The sequence below is a fragment of the Molossus molossus genome, unplaced genomic scaffold (assembly GCF_014108415.1).
Source record: "Molossus molossus isolate mMolMol1 unplaced genomic scaffold, mMolMol1.p scaffold_m16_p_17, whole genome shotgun sequence".
In the NCBI taxonomy this organism is placed as follows: Eukaryota; Metazoa; Chordata; class Mammalia; order Chiroptera; family Molossidae; genus Molossus; species Molossus molossus.
Window position 1 is genome coordinate 64,546,137 of NW_023425352.1, and position 23,112 is coordinate 64,569,248.

The 23,112-nt window shown below is 37.3% G+C and overlaps 1 protein-coding gene across 1 annotated transcript in view; it reads right to left on the bottom strand.

Moving 5' to 3' along the window:
• Window positions 1–15,214: 15,214 nt before the first annotated feature.
• ZNF33B (zinc finger protein 33B) overlaps window positions 15,215–23,112 on the bottom strand; it is a 46,123-nt gene continuing 38,225 nt past the window's right edge. The window contains exon 5 of the mRNA XM_036265032.1: window positions 15,215–17,381. Coding sequence (XP_036120925.1) covers window positions 15,289–17,381 — 2,093 coding nt within the window. The 3' untranslated portion in view covers window positions 15,215–15,288. The remainder of the gene's footprint in view (window positions 17,382–23,112) is intronic.

The window sequence follows — 23,112 nt, forward strand, 5'->3', positions numbered from 1 at the left end:
GCTAAGGTAGTGTTTGTCAGGTTTCTCCACAGTCCAGTTACAATTTAATATCCCTCTTTCCAAACTGTAGTTTTTGAAAGTAGCCATGCACAGCCACACTTAAGGCAGTGGGGAATTAAGGTTGTCTCCTTGAGGATGGCAACCTACATAAATTATTTGGAATGCTATGTAGGAGATCTATCTGTCTATTCTCTCCCACTTATTTATTCAATAATTTATTGTGTTAGTATGGACTCGTGTTTATTTTATAACTGGGTAATAGTTTAGTATTATCTTACATATTTTGTTATTCATATTGTTCTGGGTTTGGCCATTGGGAGTGATTTCATTTGGCTCCTGTGGCCCTTTGACATATCCTCATCAATACTGTTTTTGTTGGGGTTTTTTTGCACTTTCTCATTTTCTGGTACCATAAAATGCTCCAGGTTCCTCCTATATAGTCCCTGCCCCAATCCTAGAGTCAGCAATTTCTCCATGAAGCCCCAGTTCCTTTTATCAAAAAATAGTATTAGAAACCAGGATCTAGGCACTGCAGGTACACACTGCTATTAGGGTGTTGGTGTTTTTATACCACAAATAGCTGACAGAGAAAGAAAATATTTTGCTCTGAGCTGACAGAGCAAAAAAATATTTTGTGTATATAAACAATTTTAAAATTTCTATATGTAACCATATGTATCTATATTAAATTAAGTAAGCTTATATTAATGTTTCCAGTACTAATCCAGTACCACATAGACCATTCTGGCCTCCTGGTCTTGCTAATATGTAACTTCCCAATGCAATACAATAAATATAGATCCCTTACCTGCCACCCATTTACTTAACACTTTCATTCCAGCAGAAATATATAGCAGTATTTGAATTGTTAACCTGTGCCCATTGGAAAACAACTACAGTGCTTATGTGCAGTTTGTCTTGAGCCTGATAGTCTCCATTCATTTCCAAAGTTACTTAAGTCAGAACCTCCCCCACCCCACCTATTTCAGTGAGTTTTACAGATATTCTTGTCATCATCTATAACACTTCCTAATATGCCTGGAACTCAGTGATTTTTTAAAATTTGCCTACATTAAGTCTCCCTATTTGTGTTATAAATTACTATGTGTTTGGACAAATTCTTAATACCATATATCCATCATAATAATGTGGAGAATGAAAAAAAAATGAATCAATTTTACCATGGAGCCAGGGCAGTCATTCAACAGAAACTGCCTTGTTCGTCTTGTTCCTTAAACCTTTGGACCTGGCAAAACTTTTGGGCTGGGCTGAATCACAATTATTTAACTAACAATTGTTTGTAAAGACAGAAGAAAAGTGGACATCTGTATCACAAGGATGGTTGTGGACGTTCTATCTCAAGATAAAATTCATAACCAATCACATGTAGCCAAGAGTAGCTCAGCTTGACAGTGCCAAGAGAATTTTTTTCTTCTTTTCATATAATTATTCTTTTCCTTTTTCTCATAAAAACCCAGTACTTGAGACACTATTTGGGTTTCTGCCTGAATCTGTCTTCATATTGCAATTATTTGATCCCAAATAAACACTTGTTGTTTTTTAACTTTTGGTTAGCAATGGTATCATGGAATAATAGCTTTGCCACTGGGAAAAAGTCTTTTTCTGTGCTTCACCTATTCACCTTCCAACCTGAAACCTTCACAAATACTGATCTTTTTACCGATTCTAAAGTTTTGCCTCTTCCAAAGTCATAAAAATCATATATTATGTAGCCTTTTCAGACTAGCTTCTTCTACTATGCGATATGCAATTAAGGTTACTACATGGAAGAAAGGATGGCAGTGGGGAGAACTGAAGGGAGGGTGAGTGTGTGAGGAAGTGAGCTAGTGTGTGAGAGAGTGTGAGTGGATGTGAAGGTGGATGACCAAACTCCTGCAGTGCAGAGACGCAGAGCAGAAGGTTTCTGTGCTGTGGACGGGAACAGTCGGCTACCGCAATAAGAGGCTCTTCAGGGAGCTTCTCCCAGTGCCAGGAGGAGGTCCCACCATTTTGGAAGATCCCAGGTCTTCCCTGGGAAGAAGCAGAGGGAGCGGCTAGGGCCCAGCAACCTGAGCCACCACTGCACCTGGTACCATTGGACCAGTGGACACTCTGTGTCAACACAGACCAGTACACAGTAGTGGATCTCCCAAGATGCCAGTCAGAGAAGCCAAAGACAGCCAGGAGCCCAGCACCATCCCCCACAGTAGCAACCCAATCAGAGCCGAGAATACCCCCAGCAACAGAGGCTGCAAAGCAGACATCCATCCCCAGGCAAAAGAAGAACAGACCAGCAACTGAGACCAATCCCCAAAAACTACAGCAAAGGCTGAGCAGGAATTGAGCCCCACGGGGCAACAGCACTCAATAGCTACCAATGGCCAAACCTGATGCTCCACAGAGGCCTGTGTGGTCCAGAAGCTCACAAGAGCAGTGGGAAGCCTGAGCCCAACAGGGACTGGTGCAATCCAGTTACCCGCAGTACCTGCAAAGTGTGGAGGCACCAGAGAGGCCTGTGTGACCCAGCTGCACACAGATAGGGATAGAGGATGTGAAAATGGAAACTACACAGAGGACCTCCCAGGACAAAACAAGAATTACAACTAAAATAAAGACAAAATCCTTGGAAAAAAGCAACAGAAAAGCAGCAGGACAGGAACATAACCATGGACACTGGTAGGATCTGCAGAGGCACAAGAAGGTGGCAGGCTGAAAGCCCATGGAAAAAGCAGTCTTAGCTGTAAGCAGCGCCCTTGGGGAATAAAGACCAAGCCCACTCCACAGTGCAGAGAGCCAGAACAGAGCGCTAAAATAGCCACAACTACTCACCCGAAGTCTACAGCAGAGGGAGGGCAAACTAGGCTGGAACTCTGTGGGATCACCTGGGATTTGGAGGGCACTCAGAGTTTTTGCTGAGTTGCAGCCACAAAGGACGGTGGCCAGTGTGCCCATTCCCTGAGCTGTAAGAAAAAGCAGAAGCTCCCTCACCCCCTGCCTCTGAGATTCAGCCTTTCCCAGGTGAGGCAAATAAATGCAAATTGAGGCTCATTAACAACCAGCATCTATCCCACACTCTGGAAATCCTTTCATGCAGAACACCGGGGTTACATTCCAAGGCAATGAGTAACTGAGACTACTAGACTCCATAAAAAAGCTAAAGGATAACTAAACCATTCCTGGGCTTCCAAATCTACCCAGGAAAGAAAGATTTGACAGTGATGTTTAACATGGGCCCACCCAGGCTCAACCAAACCCAATAGAGGGAGCCACAAACAGCAGAACACCAACACCCACAGGGAAAATTTGGCAGGCTCCAAACACACTGAGATAGCCAAAATGGTGAAACAAAAAATCAAACCCAAAATAAAAGAACAAGAGAACTCTATCGAAGATGAGATCAATGAAATGCAGTTAAGAAAATTATCAGACGTAGAGTGCAGAGCCATGATCTTGAGGAAGCTCAACAGCATGAGTAAGGACATCAGCACCATGAGTAAAGATACAGAAACATTAAAAACCAACCAATTGCAAATGAAGAATGACATAGCAGAAATAAAGAAAACACTGAAAGGACTAACCAGCAGAGTAGAGTTGAGGACCTAATTAGTGAATTAGAAGACACGGTAAAAAAAATCAACCAGTCAGAAAACCAAAAGGAAAAAACAATTATAAAACAAGAAGATAGCTTAAGATAACTGAGGGACAACTGGAAATGTAATAACATTCACATCATAGGAGTCTCTGAAGAGGAAGAAAATGGGCAAGGGTTAGAGAATATATTTGAAGAAATAGTGACAGAAAACTTTCCTAACTTGGTGAAGGAAGAAGGCATTCAAGTTCAAGAAGTGCAGAGAGTCTCACATAACAAGAACCAAAAAATGCCCACACCAAGACACATAGTAATTAAAATGCCAAATATTAAAGACAAAGAGAGAATCCTAAAGGCAGCAAGAGATAACAAACAGGTTACCTACAAAGGAAACCACATAAGGCTCTCAGCTGACTACTCAACAAAAACACTACAGGCCAGAAGGAAATGGCATGAGTAATCAAGGTTATGAAAATCAAGTATCTGAATCCAAGATTACTCTATCCAGTAAGGCTATCATTCAAAATAGAAGGTCAAATAAAGAGATTTCCAGACAAAACAAAAGGCTAAGGGAATATATTAACACCAAATCAGCGCTGCAAGATATGCTAAAAAAAACTGCTGTAATTAGTGGAAGAAATAGAAAGAAAAATATAACCATACTAAACAAAAATGGCAATAAATAAGTACATATCAATTATCACCTTAAATGTGAATGGTTTGATAAAAAGACACAGAGTAGCTGACTGGATGAGAAAGCATGACTCACATGTATGTTGTTTATAAGAAACACACCTCACAACAAAAGACTCACATAGGTTGAAAGTGAAGAGATGAAAAAAATATTTCAAGCAAACGAAAAGGAAAAAAACCTGAAGTAGCAATACTCATATCTGATAAAGTAGATTTCAAAATGAAGGCCATAACTAGAGACAAAGAAAGCCACTACATAATAAAAGGATCTATCCAAAAGGAAGATATAACCTTGATAAACATATATGCACCCAATATAGGAGCACCAAAAGATATTAAATATCTTCTAAAGAATTTCAAAGGAGAAATCAACAGCAATACAATCATATTAGGGGACTTCAACACCATGCTGACTTCACTGAACAGATCATCTAGACAAAAAATTTACAACAAAATACAGACTCTAAATGAAGTGCTAGATCAAATAGATTTAATAGATATCTACAGAGCATTACACCCAAAAACTGCAGAATTCACATTCTTCTCAAGTGCACGTGAGACATTCTCAAAGGTAGACCATATGTTAAGGCACAAAGCAAGTCTCTACAAGTTCAAGGAGACTGAAATCATATCAAGCATCTTCTCAGATCACAATGGCATAAAAATAGAAATCAATTGCAAGAAGAACATGCAAAGATGATTGAAAATATAAAGGCTAAATAGCATGTTATTGAACAATGAATGGGTTACCATGGAGATCAAGGAAGAAATTAAAAACTTCCTGGAAACCAATGAAAATGAACACAAAACAATACAAACTCTTTGAGATACAGCAAAAGCAGTTCTGAGGGAGAAATTCATAGCACTACAGGCCTACCTCAGGAAACAAGAAAATGTTCACAACTTAAAAAACTAGAAAGTAAACAAAAAGAAAACCACAGAGCAAGTAGAAGGACAGAAATAGTAAAGTTCAGAGCAGAAATAAATGTCATGAAGTCCAAAATAAAAATTCAAAGGATCAAGGAATCAAAGAGCTGATTATTTTTGTTTGTTTGTTTGTTTGTTTGTTTATCCTCATCCGAGGACACTTTTCCATTTTTTGTACAGATAGAGTGGGAGGGAGAGGAAGAGAGAGAGAGAGAAACATCAATGTGAAAGGGACACATCGAGTGGCTGCCACCCGCACAACCAACCAGGGCCGGGGACAAACTGCAACTGAGGTACATGCCCTTAGCGGGAACCGAACCCGGGTCTCTCCGGACCACAGGCCGATACTCTAACCGCTGAGCCAAACCGGCCAGGGCAAGAGCTGATTATTTTAAAAGATAAATAAGATTGATGGACCCTTAGCTAGACTCACCAAGAAACAAAGAGAGAGAACCCAAATACACAAACTCAGAAAATGGAAGAGGAAAAATAATAACTGACACTATAGAAATACAAAAAATTGTTAACAAATATAATGAACAATTACACAGCAACAAATTCGACAATCTAAGAAAAATGGACAAATTTCTAGAAACAGAGTCTCCCAAAACTGAACCGGGAAGAGAGAGAAAACTTGAACAGATCAATAACAACAAATAAAATTGAAGACGTAATCAAGACTCTACCAGCAAACAAAAACCCAGGCCTGGATAGTGTCATGGGGGAATTTTACCAAACATTCAAAAAAGAACTAATACCCATTCTCCTCAAACTATTTCAAAAAATTCAAGAAGGAAGATTTCCAAACTTGTTTTATGAGGCCAGCATAATTCTAATTCCAAAACCAGAAAAAGACACTACAAAGAAAGAAAACTTCAGGCCAATATCCCTGATGAACATAGATGCCAAAATCCTGAACAAAATACTAGCAAAGCGAATCCAGAAATACATCAAAAAAATTATTCACCATGACCAAGTGGGATTCATCCCAGAAATGCAAGGCTGGCATAGTATTTGAAAATTAATAAATGTGAAACAGCACATAAACAAAATGAAAGATAAAAATCATATGATCATATCAACAGAAAAAGCATTAGACAAAATCCAGCACCCATTTCTGATAAAAACGCTCAGCAATCTGGGAATAAAGGGATCATATCTCGACATAATAAAGGCCATATATGAAAGACCTACAGCCAACATCATACTCAATGGGCAAAAAATTAAAAGCATGTCCCTTAAGAATAGGAACAAGACAAGGATAACCACTTTTGCCACTCTTATTTAACATAGTATTGGAAATCTTAGCCACAGCAGTCAGACAGGACGCAAAAATATAAGAGATCCAAATTGGAAAGGAGGAAGTGAAATTGTCATTATTCACAGATGAAACAATACCATATGCAGAAAACCCCAAAGACTCCATTAAATATTTACTAGATTTAATAAATGAATTTTCAAAGTAGCAGGGTACAAAATTAACGTCAAGAAATTGACAGCATTCTAATACACCACTGATGAACTCACAGAGAAACTAAAAAAAAGTCCTATTTACCATCATAGCAAAAAAATTTAGATACTTAGGAATAAACTTAACCAAAGAAATAAAGGACCTATTCATAGAAAACTGCAGGTATTGGGAAAAAGAAATAGAGGAAGATATAAAAGAGTGAAAGCACGTACCTTGTTCATGGATTAGATGAATTAACATCATTAAAATGTCCATACTACCCAAAGCAATATATAGATTCAATGCAGTCCCCATCAAAATACCAATGACATAATTCACAGAACTAGAACAAATACTTCAAAAGTTCATATGGAACCAAAAAAAGACCTCAAATAGCCACAGCAATCTTGGAAAAGAAGAACAAAGTTGGAGGGATTACATTACCAGATTTCAGGTTATACTACAAAGCCACTGTAATGAAAACAGCCTGGTACTGGCACAAGAACAGGCATATAGACCAGTGGCACAGAATAGAGAACCCAGAAATGACCCAAGGCAGTATGCTCAATTAATATTTGACAAGAGGGGAAAGAGCATACAGTGGAGTAAAGATAGCCTCTTTAATAAATGCTGTTTGGAAAATTGGACAGCTATATGCAAAAAACTAAAACTAGACCATCAACTTACACCCTACACAAAAATAAACTCAAAATGGATAAAAGACTTAAATGTGACCCGTGAATCCATAAAAATCCTAGAAAAAAATGTAGGCAACAAAATTTCTGACATTATACGCAGCAGAATTTTCACTGATACATCACCTAAGGCAACAGAAACAAAGAAGAAAATGAACACGAGACCACATCAAACTCAAAAGCTTCTGCACAGCAAAAGAAACAATCTCCAAATTGGAAAGGCAACCAACCACTCTGTGGGAGAGCATAATTCCCAATGATATATCAGATAAGGGGTTAATTTCCAAAATATATAGAGTGCTTATACTACTCAACAAAATGAAGACAAAAAAACCCAATTAAAAAATGGGCAGAGGAACTAAATAGACACCTCTCCAAACAGGACATACAAATGGCTAAGAGACATATGAAGAAATGCTCAACATCACTAATCATCAGAGAGATGCAAATTAAAACAATGAGGTATCACCTCACACCTGTCAGAATAGTCGCCATCAACAAATCAGCAAACAACAAGTGTTGGCAAGGGTGTGAAGAAAAGGGGACTCTAGTACACTGCTGGTGGGAATGCAGACTGGTGCAGCCACTATGGAAAACAATATGGTGTTACCTCAAAAAATTATAAATTGAACTGCCATTTGACCTAGTGATCCCACTTCTAGGAATAGAAGCTTCTAAGAAGCTTGAATCACCAATCAGAAAGAATATATGTACCCCCATGTTTACAGCAACACTGTTTACAATAGCTAAGATCTGGAAACGGCCCAAGTGTCCATCAGTAGACGAATGGATAAAAAAGCTGTGGTACATATACACAATGGAGTACTATGCAGCTGTAAGAAAGAAAGATCTCTTATCCTTTGAGACGACATGGAGGGACCTGGAAAATATTATCCTAAGCGAAACAAGCCAGAGAAAGACAAGTATCATATGATCTCACTTATTTTTGGTATATAATGAACATAACAGTCTGAGGAATGGGGTAGTCCCAGAGACATAGAAGTGGGGTACAGACTGACAATCCCCAGTAGAGGGAGTGTGGGAGAAGAGATAAACCACAGAACTTATATGCATGTATGCATGAACTATGGACATGGACAACAAAGCTGGAGACAGGGTAGAGGGGATGGGGAGGGGGAATCAATAGGGGGAAAAGGAGAAACATGTAACAAACATAAATTAATTACAATTTTTTAAATAAATAAAAAGTTACAGGAATTAAAAATAAATAAATAATAAATAAAAAAGATTACTCCATGATTTTTAGTGGGTTAACACCTCATTTGTCATCACCGAATAATATTCCATTGTTTGGATATACTACAGTTCATCTATTCACCTATTGAGTAATATTTCGCTTGCTTCCAGTTTGGGAGATTATGAATAAATCTGCTATAAATACTGACATTCTGACTTTTGTGTGAATGTAAGTTTTCAAATTAAGTTGAGTGCAATTGGCTGGATTTTAAGATAAGACAATTTTTAGCTTTTTAAGGAACCAATGTCTGCAAATATTCTTAACCTCAATTTATAGTAAGAAATCATTTAAATTCATAATCCAATATAAACACAGATATTCATTCAACACTCATTCATTAAGTATTTACAATATGTCAGTTTTAGACACTGGATTTATAGTAGTAAATAAAACAAAACTCCAAGTTCTGGTGGAGTTTATATTCTAGTGAAGAGATATAAAATAATAAAATAAATAAATAAAATATTTTATATGCCAAATGATACCTTAGTGAAAAATTAAAGTAGGAAAGTGGCATAAAGAGTTTCCAGAAAAGCAAAAGCTATGGAGACATTACAAATATCGGAAGTTGAGGTAGAAGAGGGAAGACAAATAGGTGGATCACAGAGAATTTTAGGGCAGTGAAAATACTGTTTGATACCATAATGATAGATAAATGTGATCATACATCTGTCCAAACCCACAGAATGTACAATACCAAGAATGAAGTGTATAATGTGTCGGTGTAGGTTCATCAGTTGTAGTATATGCACCACTCTGGTGAGGGGTGTTGACAATATGAGAGGCTATGCATGTAGGGGGGAAAAATATGAGAAATCTCTGTACCTTCCCCTCCGTTTTAAAGTAAACTTATAATTACTCTAAAAAATTGTTCTGTTTTTTTAGATTCAACCTTTAATATGCATATGTATTAATCTGCTAAGGCTGCTGTCTTAGTCCATTCAGGCTACTAAAATAAAATACCACAGACTGAGTAGCTTATAAGCAACAGAAATTTATTTTCCATAGTTCTGGAGGCTTGGAACACCCAAAATCAAAGCACAAACTTGGTCACATTCTCTTGAGGGCCCTCTTCCTGGTTAATAGCCAGTGCTTTTATTGTGTGCTCACATGGTGGAAAAGCTGGGGATCTCTGTGGAATCCCATTCATAACCGAATCACCTTCCAAACGCCCACTTCCTAATACCATCACACTGGATCACCTTCCAAACGCCCACTTCCTAATACCATCACACTGGGGATTCAATTTCAACATATGAATGGGGAGGAGGTGCACAAACTTTCAGACCATAGCAGCTATCATATAAAAACTACAGATTGGAGAAGGAGTATAGCTCAGTGATAAAGCATTTGACTGCAAAATCTACAGACTGGTGACTTAAACAACAGGAATTTATTTGCTCAGTCTGGAGGCTGGAAGTATATGATCAAGATGTCGGTTGGTTTTTTTTCTCCGGAGGTTCTTTCCTCAGCTTGCAGATGGCTGCTTTCTCACTGTATCCACACATGTCCTTTTCTGGGTGTATGGTGCATGTGCACTCCTGGTGTCTCTTCCTCTTCTTATAATACCAGTAATATTAAATTAGGGCCCCACCCTTTTGACTTCATTTAAGGCTTCAACAGATAGATTTTGGGAGGGAAACAATTCAGTACATGACAACATATAACTAATTATATTTTCATGAAACAATATTTACCTATTATCAATAATGATTTTATATTGTTTTATCTCTAAAAATATTAGCCCTGATTCACTGAATATATTTCACAGTTCCTTAATAAGCCAATATAGTTGCTTTATAATGTTACCTTGGCTAGGCTGAACTACTTTTCCCAGAATTCCCTTTCTGGTATGTTTCCCACTGAGGTGAACCAAAACAGAAAATCCTGTGCAGTATTTGGACGGCATGGGAGATGTAGCAGCCATTTTGTAGCTTACACATGCTATTGCTGATCTATTAGCCACCTCATTGGCATGAGACAGCATTAGGCCTATGACTGTTCCACCTAGATCTTCAGCTTCTCCAGTGTCTACACCAGGTATGGGTGATTACCCCTATGACTAAGGGCCCCAGCTTGTCCAAAACATCAGACTATCAAAGTCGGAGGCCATGAGAACTGACTCAGATTTTAGTAAATCCTCATGAGCTCCATTAATGGTTATGGGTTCTAGCTTGTTTTTGCTCTCTTCCATGTCACATCCATCTTCCTTTTCTTACTATCTGCCCTGTGGACTTAAAATATCTTCATCAAACTTGAAGACAACAACCTTAGACAGACTACTTAACCAGTTCTCACAACTGCATAAGGTCAAAGCCCTGTAATAAATCCCTTTAGGCATACACACTCTCCTAAAGGTTCTGTCTCTAATTAAACCCCACCTGAATCATAAATTCGTGCCAAATTGGGTCTTGTTTCTCGAATTGGACCTGGGTTTTCTGGATTAGATTCTGTAATATGCTTAGATTCTATTTAAGATGATTAATGACCCAGTTTCAGTGTAAAAGGGCACTGATAGCCCATAATACACAGTGACAATACAGTTACCCAAATCATTATATTTATTTATTTATTTTTTTAATTTTTGTTGTTAATCCTTACTGTAGGATATTTTTCCAATGACTTTTTTTAGACAGAGTAGCAGGGAGGGAGGGGGAAAGAGAGAGAAACATCTATGTGAGACAGATCGATTGACTGCCTCACACACCACCCCAACCAGGGCCGAGGACCAAACTTACAAACCAGGTATGTGCCCTTGATTGGGAATTGAACCCATGACCCTTTGGTCCCTGGGCCAATCCTCTAAGCCAAACCGGCCAGGGCACAGTCTCTGATGTCAGGAAAGCCTATTATACTGGGCCTGAATCTCGGTCAGTTACTATTTGAAATATTTCAAGACTATAAAAACAACTCAAATATTCATTGGTGATTATAGTTAAAATGCAGAAACATATACCTGACAAACAAAAAACTTTTATATAGAAACAAGGTATTATAAAGAGAGTTAAGAAAAAAAATTTTTTTTATGATAATAAGGTTTAGAAAAGCAGAAAGCTATCATTGAAAATACACTTTCATGGTTGTCAATATATGACTGCTAAGAATTCATTTCCCCCAACCATGGGAAAACTGGTAGTGAATAATGTGAGTTTTAAAGTTTGTAAATATGTGAGAAAGCATCCTTAGAGACTCATATATATTGCAATATGCACACAGGTTTGTTTAATGTCCTTTATTTGTTCAAGTAGTTGTAGGGCTACAAACCAATTGAGAAGTACAGAGTTCCCATATGCCCCTTCAACTTTAACCCCTCCAGCTTCCCCTATAATCAGGATCTTGCATTAGGTGGTACATTTGTCACAACTGATAAGCCAGTATTGACTCGTTACTACTAAAGTCCATAGTTTACATTAGTGTTTACCATTTTACATTCTCCTGACATATGAATGGCATGTATCCACCACTAGAGTATCTTAGCAAATAGTGTCACTGCCCTAAAAATCCTCTGCAATCACCTATTCATCCCTCACCACCCTACCCCCACTCCCCCCAAACCCTAGTAACCACAGCTCTTTTGGTCTCCAGTTTTGCCTTTATCAGAATGCATTGTTGTAAAGCCTTTTCTAATTAGCTTCTTTCATTCAGCATCTAAGGTTCTTCCCTGTCTTCTATTACTTCAAAGCTCATTTCTTTTTATTCCTCACCCCAGCACCACTTCCTATAACCTTGCTATAATTGTTTACTAGTGTCAGAAAGTTCTGTTGTTGGTTCTTTGACATTTTCTACATAGACAATCATGTTATCTGTGAGCAGTTGCCTTTCTTCTAAACCTGTGTATCTTTTACTTCCTTTGTTTTACAGCATTAGCTAGGACAAGATCTAAAAGGAGTGGTAATAGAGGCTCTCGTTGTGTCACTCTTTAACTTACTGAGAAGGCATCTAGTTTCTTACCATTAAGCACAATGTTACCTGTAGCTTTTCTGTAGATGTTCTCTACCAAGTTAAGGAAGTCCCCTGCATTCTTAGCTTTTTACAATGAGTAAGATTCTGTGAAATGCTTTTCTGCATCTATAAATATGATCATATGGTATTTCTTCTTTAGCTTGTTGATGTGGTGTCACACTGATTGATTATTGAATGCTGATCTAGCCTTGCATACCTAAAACAAATCCCACTTGGTCATGACATATAATTCTTTTATACATTGTTGGATTCAATTTGCTAATATTTTGTTCCTGATTTCTGCATCTATGTTCATGAGAGAAACTGGTCTGTAGTTTTCTTTTCTTTTTATATCTGCCTGGTTGTGCTGGCCTCACAGAATGAATTAGAAAGTGTTCCCTCTGCTTTTACTTTCTGAAAGAGACTGTAGAAAATTGGTATCATTTCTTTCTTTCTTAAATGCTATTAGAATTCACAAATGAACCCATCTGAGCCTGGTACTTTTTGTTTTGGATGATTAAGTATTGATTCAATTCCCTTAATAGATATGTCTATTCAGCTTTATCATTCTGTGAGTTTGGGCAGACTGTCTTTCAAGAAGGAATTGGTCCATTTTATCTAGGTTATCAAATTTGTAGGCATAGAGTAGTTCATTATATTCCTTTATAATCTGTTTCATGCCCATGGGGTTAAGGCCCTTCTTTCATTTCTGATATTAGCAATTTGTGTCTTCTCTTTTACTCAGTTAACTTAGCTGGAGCTTTAATAATTTTATTAACTTTCACAAAACCAGCTTTTGGTTTTGATTTTTCTTGATAGGTTTTCTGTTTTCAATTTCATGAATTTCCACCTCTGATGTTTATTATTTCTTTTGTTTTGCTTAATTTGTTATTTCTCTAGTTTCTCTGTGTAATCTTGGATCACTAGCCTGTATGATGTTAGATCCCCTGAGTAACTTGATCACGTAGTTGAGTACACGACCTGTACACTGCCAACAAAAGCCCTGCTCTCACTCTACTCTGCCACTGGTCCAGCCTCAACCCTCCTACTCATATAGTCAAAAGTCTCTAAGGGCCCAGATATCTATCTGAGTATATCAGACCCCTGAATTTACAGCCAAAATTACACCCATGAGGGTCGTCTAGTCTGTCTGTGGCTTCTTTCCTGGACCCTGTCTCAGAGGGCAGCTGATGACAGAGGGTTCAGACAAAATGTAGGCTGAAGGTGAGAGTATTCACGTATGTACACTGAAGGCACCCCACAGCTTGCAATGAACCAAATAAGAAGGGGTGATAAGACTAGAGCCTAGACCTCCCCATGCACAGAATACATTGTATTTAACATTGTTATTTTTATTCATAACTTCTTAAGTGGTTGACATTAGCTTTGTGGTCCTACTTTTAAACTATTGCTTCAGGTGCTACACACATGGGGAATGTTCCTGGTGTAGCTGCTACTAAATTAGGAATGCCTATTTCCTATTCACAATTATACCGAGTTTCATTATGCATATGAAACACATACAGTTTTTATAATGTACCACATATACATAAGTCATATTAACTTAAGGGATACTTCACATATGCATTTAATGCTGTTGCCCTGATTACTCAATTTATCTCTGCTTTTAAAAAGCTTCATATTCAATTGGTTGCCAGGATTTGGGATGCAAATGGCTATAATTGAAACAAAAGAACTACCCTGGCCGGTTCTGCTCAGCAGTTAGAGCGTCGGCCCACAGACTAAAGGATCACAGGTTCGATTCTGGTCAAGGGCATGTATCTGGGTTGCAGGTTCAATTACCAGCCCCAATCATGGTCATGAAAGAGGCAACCCATTGATGTGTCCCCTTCACATTGATGTTTCTGTCTCTCTCTCCCTCCCTCGGTCCCTTCCGGATTCTCTAAAAAGAAAATAGTTAATGAAAAAATGTCCTTGGGTGAAGATTAACTGAAAAAAAAAACAAGAGAACTTCTTATGGTGAAATCCTTATTCCTTTGTAAACCTGATGAAATACAGATTCCCTTTTGATTTTATAACTTGACTATGCTGGTGGTTATTCAAAGTGATAAAAATGTCATAGAACTACACATACAAACACACACCGTACATGGAAAAACTGGGGAAGCCTGGATATGATCTGTATCTGGCACAGAAGTATGGTACCACCAAACTTCTTGTACCTGAGAATCTGAAACATTAGAAGCAGCTTGGTGAAGGGTACATGAGAATTCTATGTACTAGTATTGCAACTTCTTGTGATGCTATTTTTCATTTTGCTAAATCTTTTTTTAAAAAGCTTTACATTGTATAATATACATCTATAAATTACAATGTTTTCTAAAGAAAATTATGACATCAAAACCAAAACACAATTATTAATGTTACATCTAAAGAAAATTTTCAAACTATATGTTTCAAATTGACAGATTGTCCCCAATATAAATTCTGGTATAACCTACTTTGAATTTTTGCTAAAACCTTTTATAAAATAAAATTAAAAAATTTAGAATTTACTCCAGTAACATTCAATGGAATGTTACTTCTTAACAAGACTGTCCTCTATTTGTTGCAGTCTATGGGTTTGTCCCATATCATTAGTTTGGAGTAAAATAAGGCCAGTTTGTGCATTAAGGTTACTGAGCTCAGAATGTTAAGAGAGCTTTCTCCAAAGGGTGAAGTCTCTGAAGTGTAGCGGATGCTGAATTGTGGCTCAACATTTCTAATATTCACTTCAATCATAAGATTTCCCTCTTCCTGTGTGTGTTTTCTGATGTACAATGAGGTTCGACTTCTGAGAGAAGTATTTTCCACATGTGTTACATTCATAGGGCTTCTCCCCTGTGTGTGATCTCTGATGTTTAGCAAGGTCTGACTTACGGTAAAAAATTTTCCCACATTCATTACATTGACAAGCTTTCTCTCCTGTGTGAGCCCTATGATGCACTGTGAGGGATGATTTGTGACTGAAGGATTTCCCACATTCATTACATTCATAGGGTTTCTCCCCTGTGTGTTTTCTCTGATGTAAAATAAGTCCTGACTTCACACAGAAAGATTTTCCACATTCATTACATTTATAGGGCTTTTCATCTGAATGAGTTCTCTGGTGTACAATTAGAGCTGACTTATGACAGAAAGCCTTTCCACATTCACTACATTCATAGGGTTTCTCCCCTATGTGGATTCTCCGGTGCTGAGTGAGCTGTGACTTCTGGCAGAAGGCTTTCCCACATTCACTACATTTATACGGTTTCTCCCCTGTATGTGTTCTATTATGTTTAGTTAGGTATGATTTATTGTAGAAAATTTTTCCACATTCATGACATTCATAGGGTTTCTCACCTGTATGTGTTCTGTGATGTTGAGAGAGGGTGGACTTATGGCTGAAGAATTTCCCACATTCGGGACATGCAAAGGGTTTCTCCCCTGTGTGAGTTCTCTGATGTACTGTGAGGTCAGATTTCAAGCAGAAGGTTTTTCCACATTTATAACATTCATAAGGTTTCAACCCTGTATGAATTATCTGATGCCTGGTGAGTACAGACTTGTGGTAGAAGGTTTTGCCACATGTGTTACATTCATAGGGTTTATCCCCTCTGTGAGTTCTCTGATGCTGTGTAAGATGTGACTTCTGACAGAAAGATTTCCCACACTCGAGGCATGCAAAGGGTTTCTCACCTGTATGAGTTCGCCGGTGAACTGTAAGATGTGAATTCATACAGAAGAACTTCCCACATTCGTTACATTCATAGGGTTTCAGCCCTGTGTGCGTTCTCTGATGTTTAGTAAGGTCTGACTTCTGGTAAAAAGTTTTTGCACACGCATTACATTGATAGGGTTTCTTCCCTGTATGTGTTCTCTGGTGTAATGTGAGGGCCGACTTGTGGCTGAAGGCTTTCTCACATTCACTGCATTCATAGGGTTTCTCCCCTGTGTGTGACCTCTGATGTTTAATAAGGTTTGACTTCTCCCAAAACTTTTTTCCACATTCATTACATTGAAAGCATTTCTGTCCTGTATGTACCCTCTGATGTCGAGTGAGGTGTGATTTCACCCAGAAAGCTTTCCCACATTCATTGCATTCGAAGTGTTTCTCTCCTTTATGAGTTTTCTGAAGTTGTGAGAGGTATAACTTCCTCCTGAAATTATTCCCATTTTCATTACATTCAAAATGTTTCATATATGATCCATGATTCTTCAAAAGGTTAGGATTCACACAAAATGATTTTTTCCCGCAAACACTAAATTCATAATGATTTTCCTTTGTCGGCATTATCTGATGTAATAAGAAGGCTGAGTTCTCATAGGATGTTCTTCCATATTCATTATATTCACAATCATTCCCATCTGTGATCTCTCTCTTCTGTGTATTAAATACTGCCTTTTCAAGAAAGGTTTCTTGATATATGTTAAATTCAAAATTTTGCTGCACAGTTTGAACTTTCTCATGTTGAATAGGGTCCTCATTATGACTGAAAGCTTTCCCATTTTTAAAAAATTCACTTTTCTCTCTAGTATGAGTTTTCTCATGTATAATATTGAGTACCAATTTTCCACAAGCATTAAATTCATCAGTCTTTTTTCCTAAATAGTTTTTCTTATTGATAATCAATCCTGAAATATAGTTGAAACTCATTCCACATGAGTCACACTGACAGAATATTTTTCTGGAAGTAAAAAAATTTGTATCCAAGTTAAATGGTTCCCGTATTACATGACTTCGTTCTTTAGTCAGCATTTTGTTATTCATAAACACAACTTCCCACACATGGTGAAACTGGTCTTCTTGGCTCCTCTCTTTCATGTAATCAGGTTTCCAGATGTCTAGAAATAAGAAAAATCAATCTTACGCATATAAATATTAACACATTTCTTATGAATGTGACCTATATACAAATGCTTTTGTTGTAGCTGACTTTGATGTCTTATCCAGTCTCCAGGGATGAAAATAATTGCAAGTGCTTTTTTTTTTTCTATTTTGGGTGTTTAGAGTAAAAAAAGGAAAAAAAAAATCTTGGCATAGTGGAAGAAGGGAGAGGAAACTAGCTATTAGAAAATGTACATTTAGTTTCCAGTGCCTGAAGAATAACAGCAAATGCTTGAATCTGAATTTCCCATGTAACCCCCAAAAGAGCTATAAGGATCTATATAAGGACAGCAATAAAATTACCTATAGTAACCCATGACTTTGGCATAACTAAGAGATACAGAATACTACTAAATGCAAGTCACCACTAAGTAAGAAAATACTCATATATAGAAGACACTGACATGGAGCCCAATCTGTGCAAAAAGTTAGCTGGAGACTAAGACAACCACATGTAAAAGAAGAGACAGAACTTAAATATAATTAAGTACAAATAAAATTACTCCCAAAAAGGAAAAGCTCCACCCACTGTCAGTGGGAAAATGCTGAAGTGATGTTTCAGTTCTGAGAGATGAGCTCAGACTACTGGGAAATCCAAATGAGGGTACAGGAACTAAGGAGGCAAGGGCTGAACAAAGTGAGGAATAAAACTGTAAAAACAACAAAATTATCTTAGAAAATAGAACTTAAATTACCAGGAGCTTATTTATTATTCTTTTAATCCTTACCTGAGGACATTTTTGCATTTATCTTCAGACAGAGCAGGAGGGAGAGGGAAACATCGACAGGCTGCCACCCACACGACCCCAACTGGGGCCGGGGACAAACTGCAACTGAGGTACATGCCCTTAACGGGAACCAAACCCAGGACACTCTGGTCCACAGGCCGACACTCTAACCACTGAGCCAAACCGGCCAGGGTGGCAAGGATTGTTACAAACAGAGTTATGTCCCTTCCAAATTCAGATATTGAAGCCCTAATCCCAGATGTGATGGTTTGAAGACAGGGCCTTTAAGGGGGCAATTAAAGTTAAAGAGGTCTTAAGTGTGGAGCCCTAATCCAACAGAAATGGTGTTCTTATAAGAAAAAGAAGAGACGCCAGAGCTTGCTTGCTCTGTACAGCAGTACAGAGGAAAAGCCATAGGTGAGGACACAGGGAGAAGGTGCTCCAGTCTGAAGGCTGAGGAGAAAAGCCTCACTAGAAACCAACCCTGCTGGCACCCTCATTTTGGACTTCCAGTCTCCAGAACTGTAAAAGAATAAATGTTCATTGTTTAAGCCACTGAGGCAGAAAAATTGCAGACAAATAGAAAATGCAAAGAGAAAACATGTGACTAAAATTTTAATAAATATCATTGAAAAAGAGGCATGAAAGCAGAAAAAAATAAAAACAAAAGACAAAAGAAAAATAGATCAAAAAGAAAGTTCTAGATAAAGAAAGTCTGAAAAAAAACTTTTTTATTTAAAATAAAAGTGTATGTATGTATGTATGACTGCAATCTCTAAAAAAGAAAAAACAAAAAATGAAATAAATCTAGTATTAAAAACAATAATCTAAGAAAACTGTCCAAAAATAAAGAAAGACCTGATCCACATATTCAAAAGGACCATCATGCACCTGGGAAAGCTGACTTGGAACAGTCTTCTCTAAGATATACCTTAATAAAACTCCTATACCTTTAAAATGAAGAAAAAGCCCTCTGGACAAAAAGACAAAGTCTCAACAAACAAAAATGTAGGTCAGTAATAGACTTTTGTCACTAATAAACAAAGCAAGAATCAGTGGAGTAACATTTTCATGAAAACAAAGTAAGAATCAAGTGTTTTATCTCCAGCCACATTACCCTTTAAGTATCAAAGCAATAGAAAAAGGCAAACCAGGTTAGATATTCAAGAACTCAGTACTACTATAATTATTAAACCTTTTATTTTTTTTTTTTCTGTGACAGGATCAGTTTATCCTGCCTTGGGAGGGTGGTACTGAGAGTGGCAGTGTCACCCTTTCCTAGGCAGAAGGAGAGCCCATAGGCCAGTGAAGGCCCGTGGCAGGAGAAGCAGGGGGCATGAGGCCCAGAGGCAGCTGTGGTACCCCAGGGCAGGTGCCCTGCTGCCCAGGGAGGAAAGCATGGGCTGGGACTGAGCTGTAGAGCCATGGACCCAGGCTACATCAACACCCTGGGAAGTGGGACCAAGGGGCACAGGACACAGAACATAGAACACAGGCACATGGCTAATAAGTAAGCATATGGGCAAGTGGGCACAGTCACAGGCCAGAGGGACACCCAGCCTCTGCTGAGCACATGGACACAATGGTGGTGCTACATTAACCCTTTTAGATAGAAGAAACTTCAAGCAACGAAGATTTGATAGGAAACACTGGCAAAAAAAAATAGTACTAAACACATTTAATTGTAGATATAGATCTAAGACCAAAACAAAAATGAGAACAGGATAGAAAATAATATATAAATGTTAAGTGGTCTATTGAAGCAAAAATAATGCAACTAAAATAAAAGGTTTAGGAAAGAGGAGGAAAAAAGGAGGAAATAAGATTAACTTCAAAGATAGCCACATAAATAATAGAGTCTAAAGGTTGTCACTAAAACTGGAATAATTAAATAGAGGTTTAAGGAAGAAAATCAGCAACTAAGGCAAGTATAAGAGAAGTCAATGTAAAAGTAACTACTGGAACAAAAATGCCAAAATTTCCTAACTGTCTACCTCTAAAAAGGACAAAGAAAAGACACCAAATAGAAATATTCAGTAAACATGATATACTCACTAAATGTAACAATATGACATAATAGAGACTAAACAAATGAGTCATATCAATAAATGTGAATGGGCTTAACTCACCAATTACAACAAAGTAATTTTCACAGACAAAATCCAAATCTCTGCTGCAAAGGATAAACAGATATTAAAGAAAATGGTTCAAAAAGGCTAAAACAAAGGGAAAGAACATATTATTCCAGACAAATAAAAGCAGGGATACAATCTAGATATAAGAAAGGATAAAGAAACACTTTAAAAATGCTAAAATCCATAACTCTGAATAGATGAGTAACAGTTATGAGTGTCTAGAGATCAAACAATATTCATGAAGCAGAACTCAGGAAAGCAAGAAAAAATAAAAACACATTAATAAGAAAAAAATTTCAAGGCATAGCAAAGCAAAAAGTTATGGATAGAAAAACAAATATAATAATAAGAGATGTATTATTAATCCATATCTAATTTTAAATATCAAAATTTATAATAAAAATATACTTGTATTTCAAGTGTATATGAAACATTAACAAAAACTGACATAGATAACATACTCAGATAATAATCAGTAAAACTAGAAATTAATAAGAATGAGGTTCCCACTGGACCTACAAACAATTCTCTAGTTATCAGCTCTCTAGTGAAAGGGGAAACATAAAACAAACCTGAAGAAGTTCCAAAATTTAAAAAAACTAACAAGAGGAGGAGAAAATGGCGGCAGAGTCAATGGAAGCTACACAGACCATTTCCCAGGACCAAATTGGAATTACAACAAAAATAAACACAAATCGTCAGGAAGGGGCAACCGAAAGGCAGCTTGGAGGACCACATAACCAAGGACACTGACTCAATCCTGGTAGGCTTGCGAGGACACGGCCTGAGCTGGGACAAGCGGACTCGGCTGGATTCATGAGTCACATTTAAGTCCTTTATCCATTTTGACTTTATTCTTGTGTATGGTCTACTTTCATTTTTTTGCATGTAGCTGTCCAATTTTCCCAACACTATTTATTAAAGAGGCTGTCGTTACTCCATTGTATGCTCTTGCCACTTTTGTCAAACATTAATTGAGCATATTGCCTTGGGTCCATTTCTGGGTTCTCTGTTCTGTTCCACTGATCTAGATGCCTGTTCTTGTGCTAGTACCAGGCTGTTTTGATTACAGTGGCTTTGTAGTATAACCTGAAATCTGGTAATGTGATCCCTCCAACTTTGTTCTTCTTTTTCAAGATTGCTGTGACTATTCGACGTGTTTTTTTAGTTCCATATGAACTTTTAAAGTATTTGTTCTAGTTCTACGAAGTATGTCATTAGTATTTTGATGGGGATTGCATTGAATCTATAGATTGCTTTGAGTAGTATGGACATTTTAATGATGTTGATTCTTCCAATCCATGAACAAGATATGTGCTTCCACGTTTTTATATCTTCCTCTATTTCTTTTTTCAATGACATGTAGGTTTCTGGGAATAGGTCGTTTATTTCTTTGGTTAATTTTATTCCTAGGTATCTTAATTTTTTTTGCCACAATGGTAAATGGAATTATTTTCTTAGTTTCTCTTTCTGTGAGTCCATCATTAGTGTATACAAATGCCATCGATTTCTTGACGTTAATTTTGTATCCTGCTACTTTGCCAAATTCATTTACTAAGTATAGTAGATTTTTGATGGAGTCTTTGGGGTTTTCTACATATAGTATCATGTCATCTGTGAATAATGACAGTTTCACTTCCTCCTTTCCAATTTGGATCCCTTTTATTTTTTCTTCCTGTCTGATTGCTGTGGCTAAGACTTCCAGTACTATGTTAAATAAGAGTGGCAAAAGTGGGCATCCCTGTCTTGTTCCTGTTCTAAAGGGAAATACTTTCAGTTTTTGCCCATTGAGTATAATGTTGGCTGTAGATCTTTCAAATATGACCTTTATTATGTCGAGATATGATCCCTGTATTCCCACATTGCTCAGCATTTTTATCAGAAATGAATTCTGGATTTTGTCGAATGCTTTTTCAGCATCTATTGATATGATCGTGTGGTTTTTATTCTTCATTCTATTTATGAGGTGTAAAACATTTATTTATTTTCAAATATTGTACCAGCTTTACATCCCTGGGATGACTCCCACTTGGTCATGGTGAATAATTTTTTTTGATGTATTGCTGGATCCAACTTGTTAGTATTTTGTTCAGGATTTTGGCATTTAAGTTCATCAGGGATATTGGCCTGTAGTTTTCTTTCTATGTAATATCTTTTTCTGGTTTTGGAAGTAGAATTATGCTAGCCACATAAAATGAGTTTGGAAGTCTTCCTTCTTCTTGAACTTTTTGAAATAGTTTTAGGAAAATCGATATTAGTTCTTTTTGAATGTTCGGTAAAACTCCCCCGTGATGCCATCCGGGCCTGGGTTTTGTTTGCTGGCAGAGTCTTCATTACATCTTCAATTTCCTTAGTTGTTATTGGTCTATTCAAGTTTTCTACCTCATCCTGGTCCAGTTTCGGGAGACTATGTGTTTCTAGAAATTTGTCCATTTTGCTTAGATTGTTGAACTTGTTGCCATATAATTGTTCATAATAGTTGTTAGTGATCTTTGTATTTCTGTGGTGTCAGTTGTTACTTCTCCTCTTGCATTTCTGATTTTGTGTATTTGGGTTCTCTCTTTTTGTTTCTTGGTGAGTCTAGCTGAGGTTCCATCAATCTTGTTTATCTTTTCAAGAAACCAGCTCTTTGTTTCATTGATCCTTTGAATTGTTTTTTTGGACTCTATATCATTTATTTCGGCTCTGATCTTTATTATTTCCTACCTTCTACTTGCTCTGGGGTTCTCTTTTTGTTTGCTCTCTAGTTCTTTAAGTTGTGAGGTGAGATAGTCTATTAGAGATTGTTCTTGTTTCTTGAGGTAGGCCTGTAGTAGTATGAACTT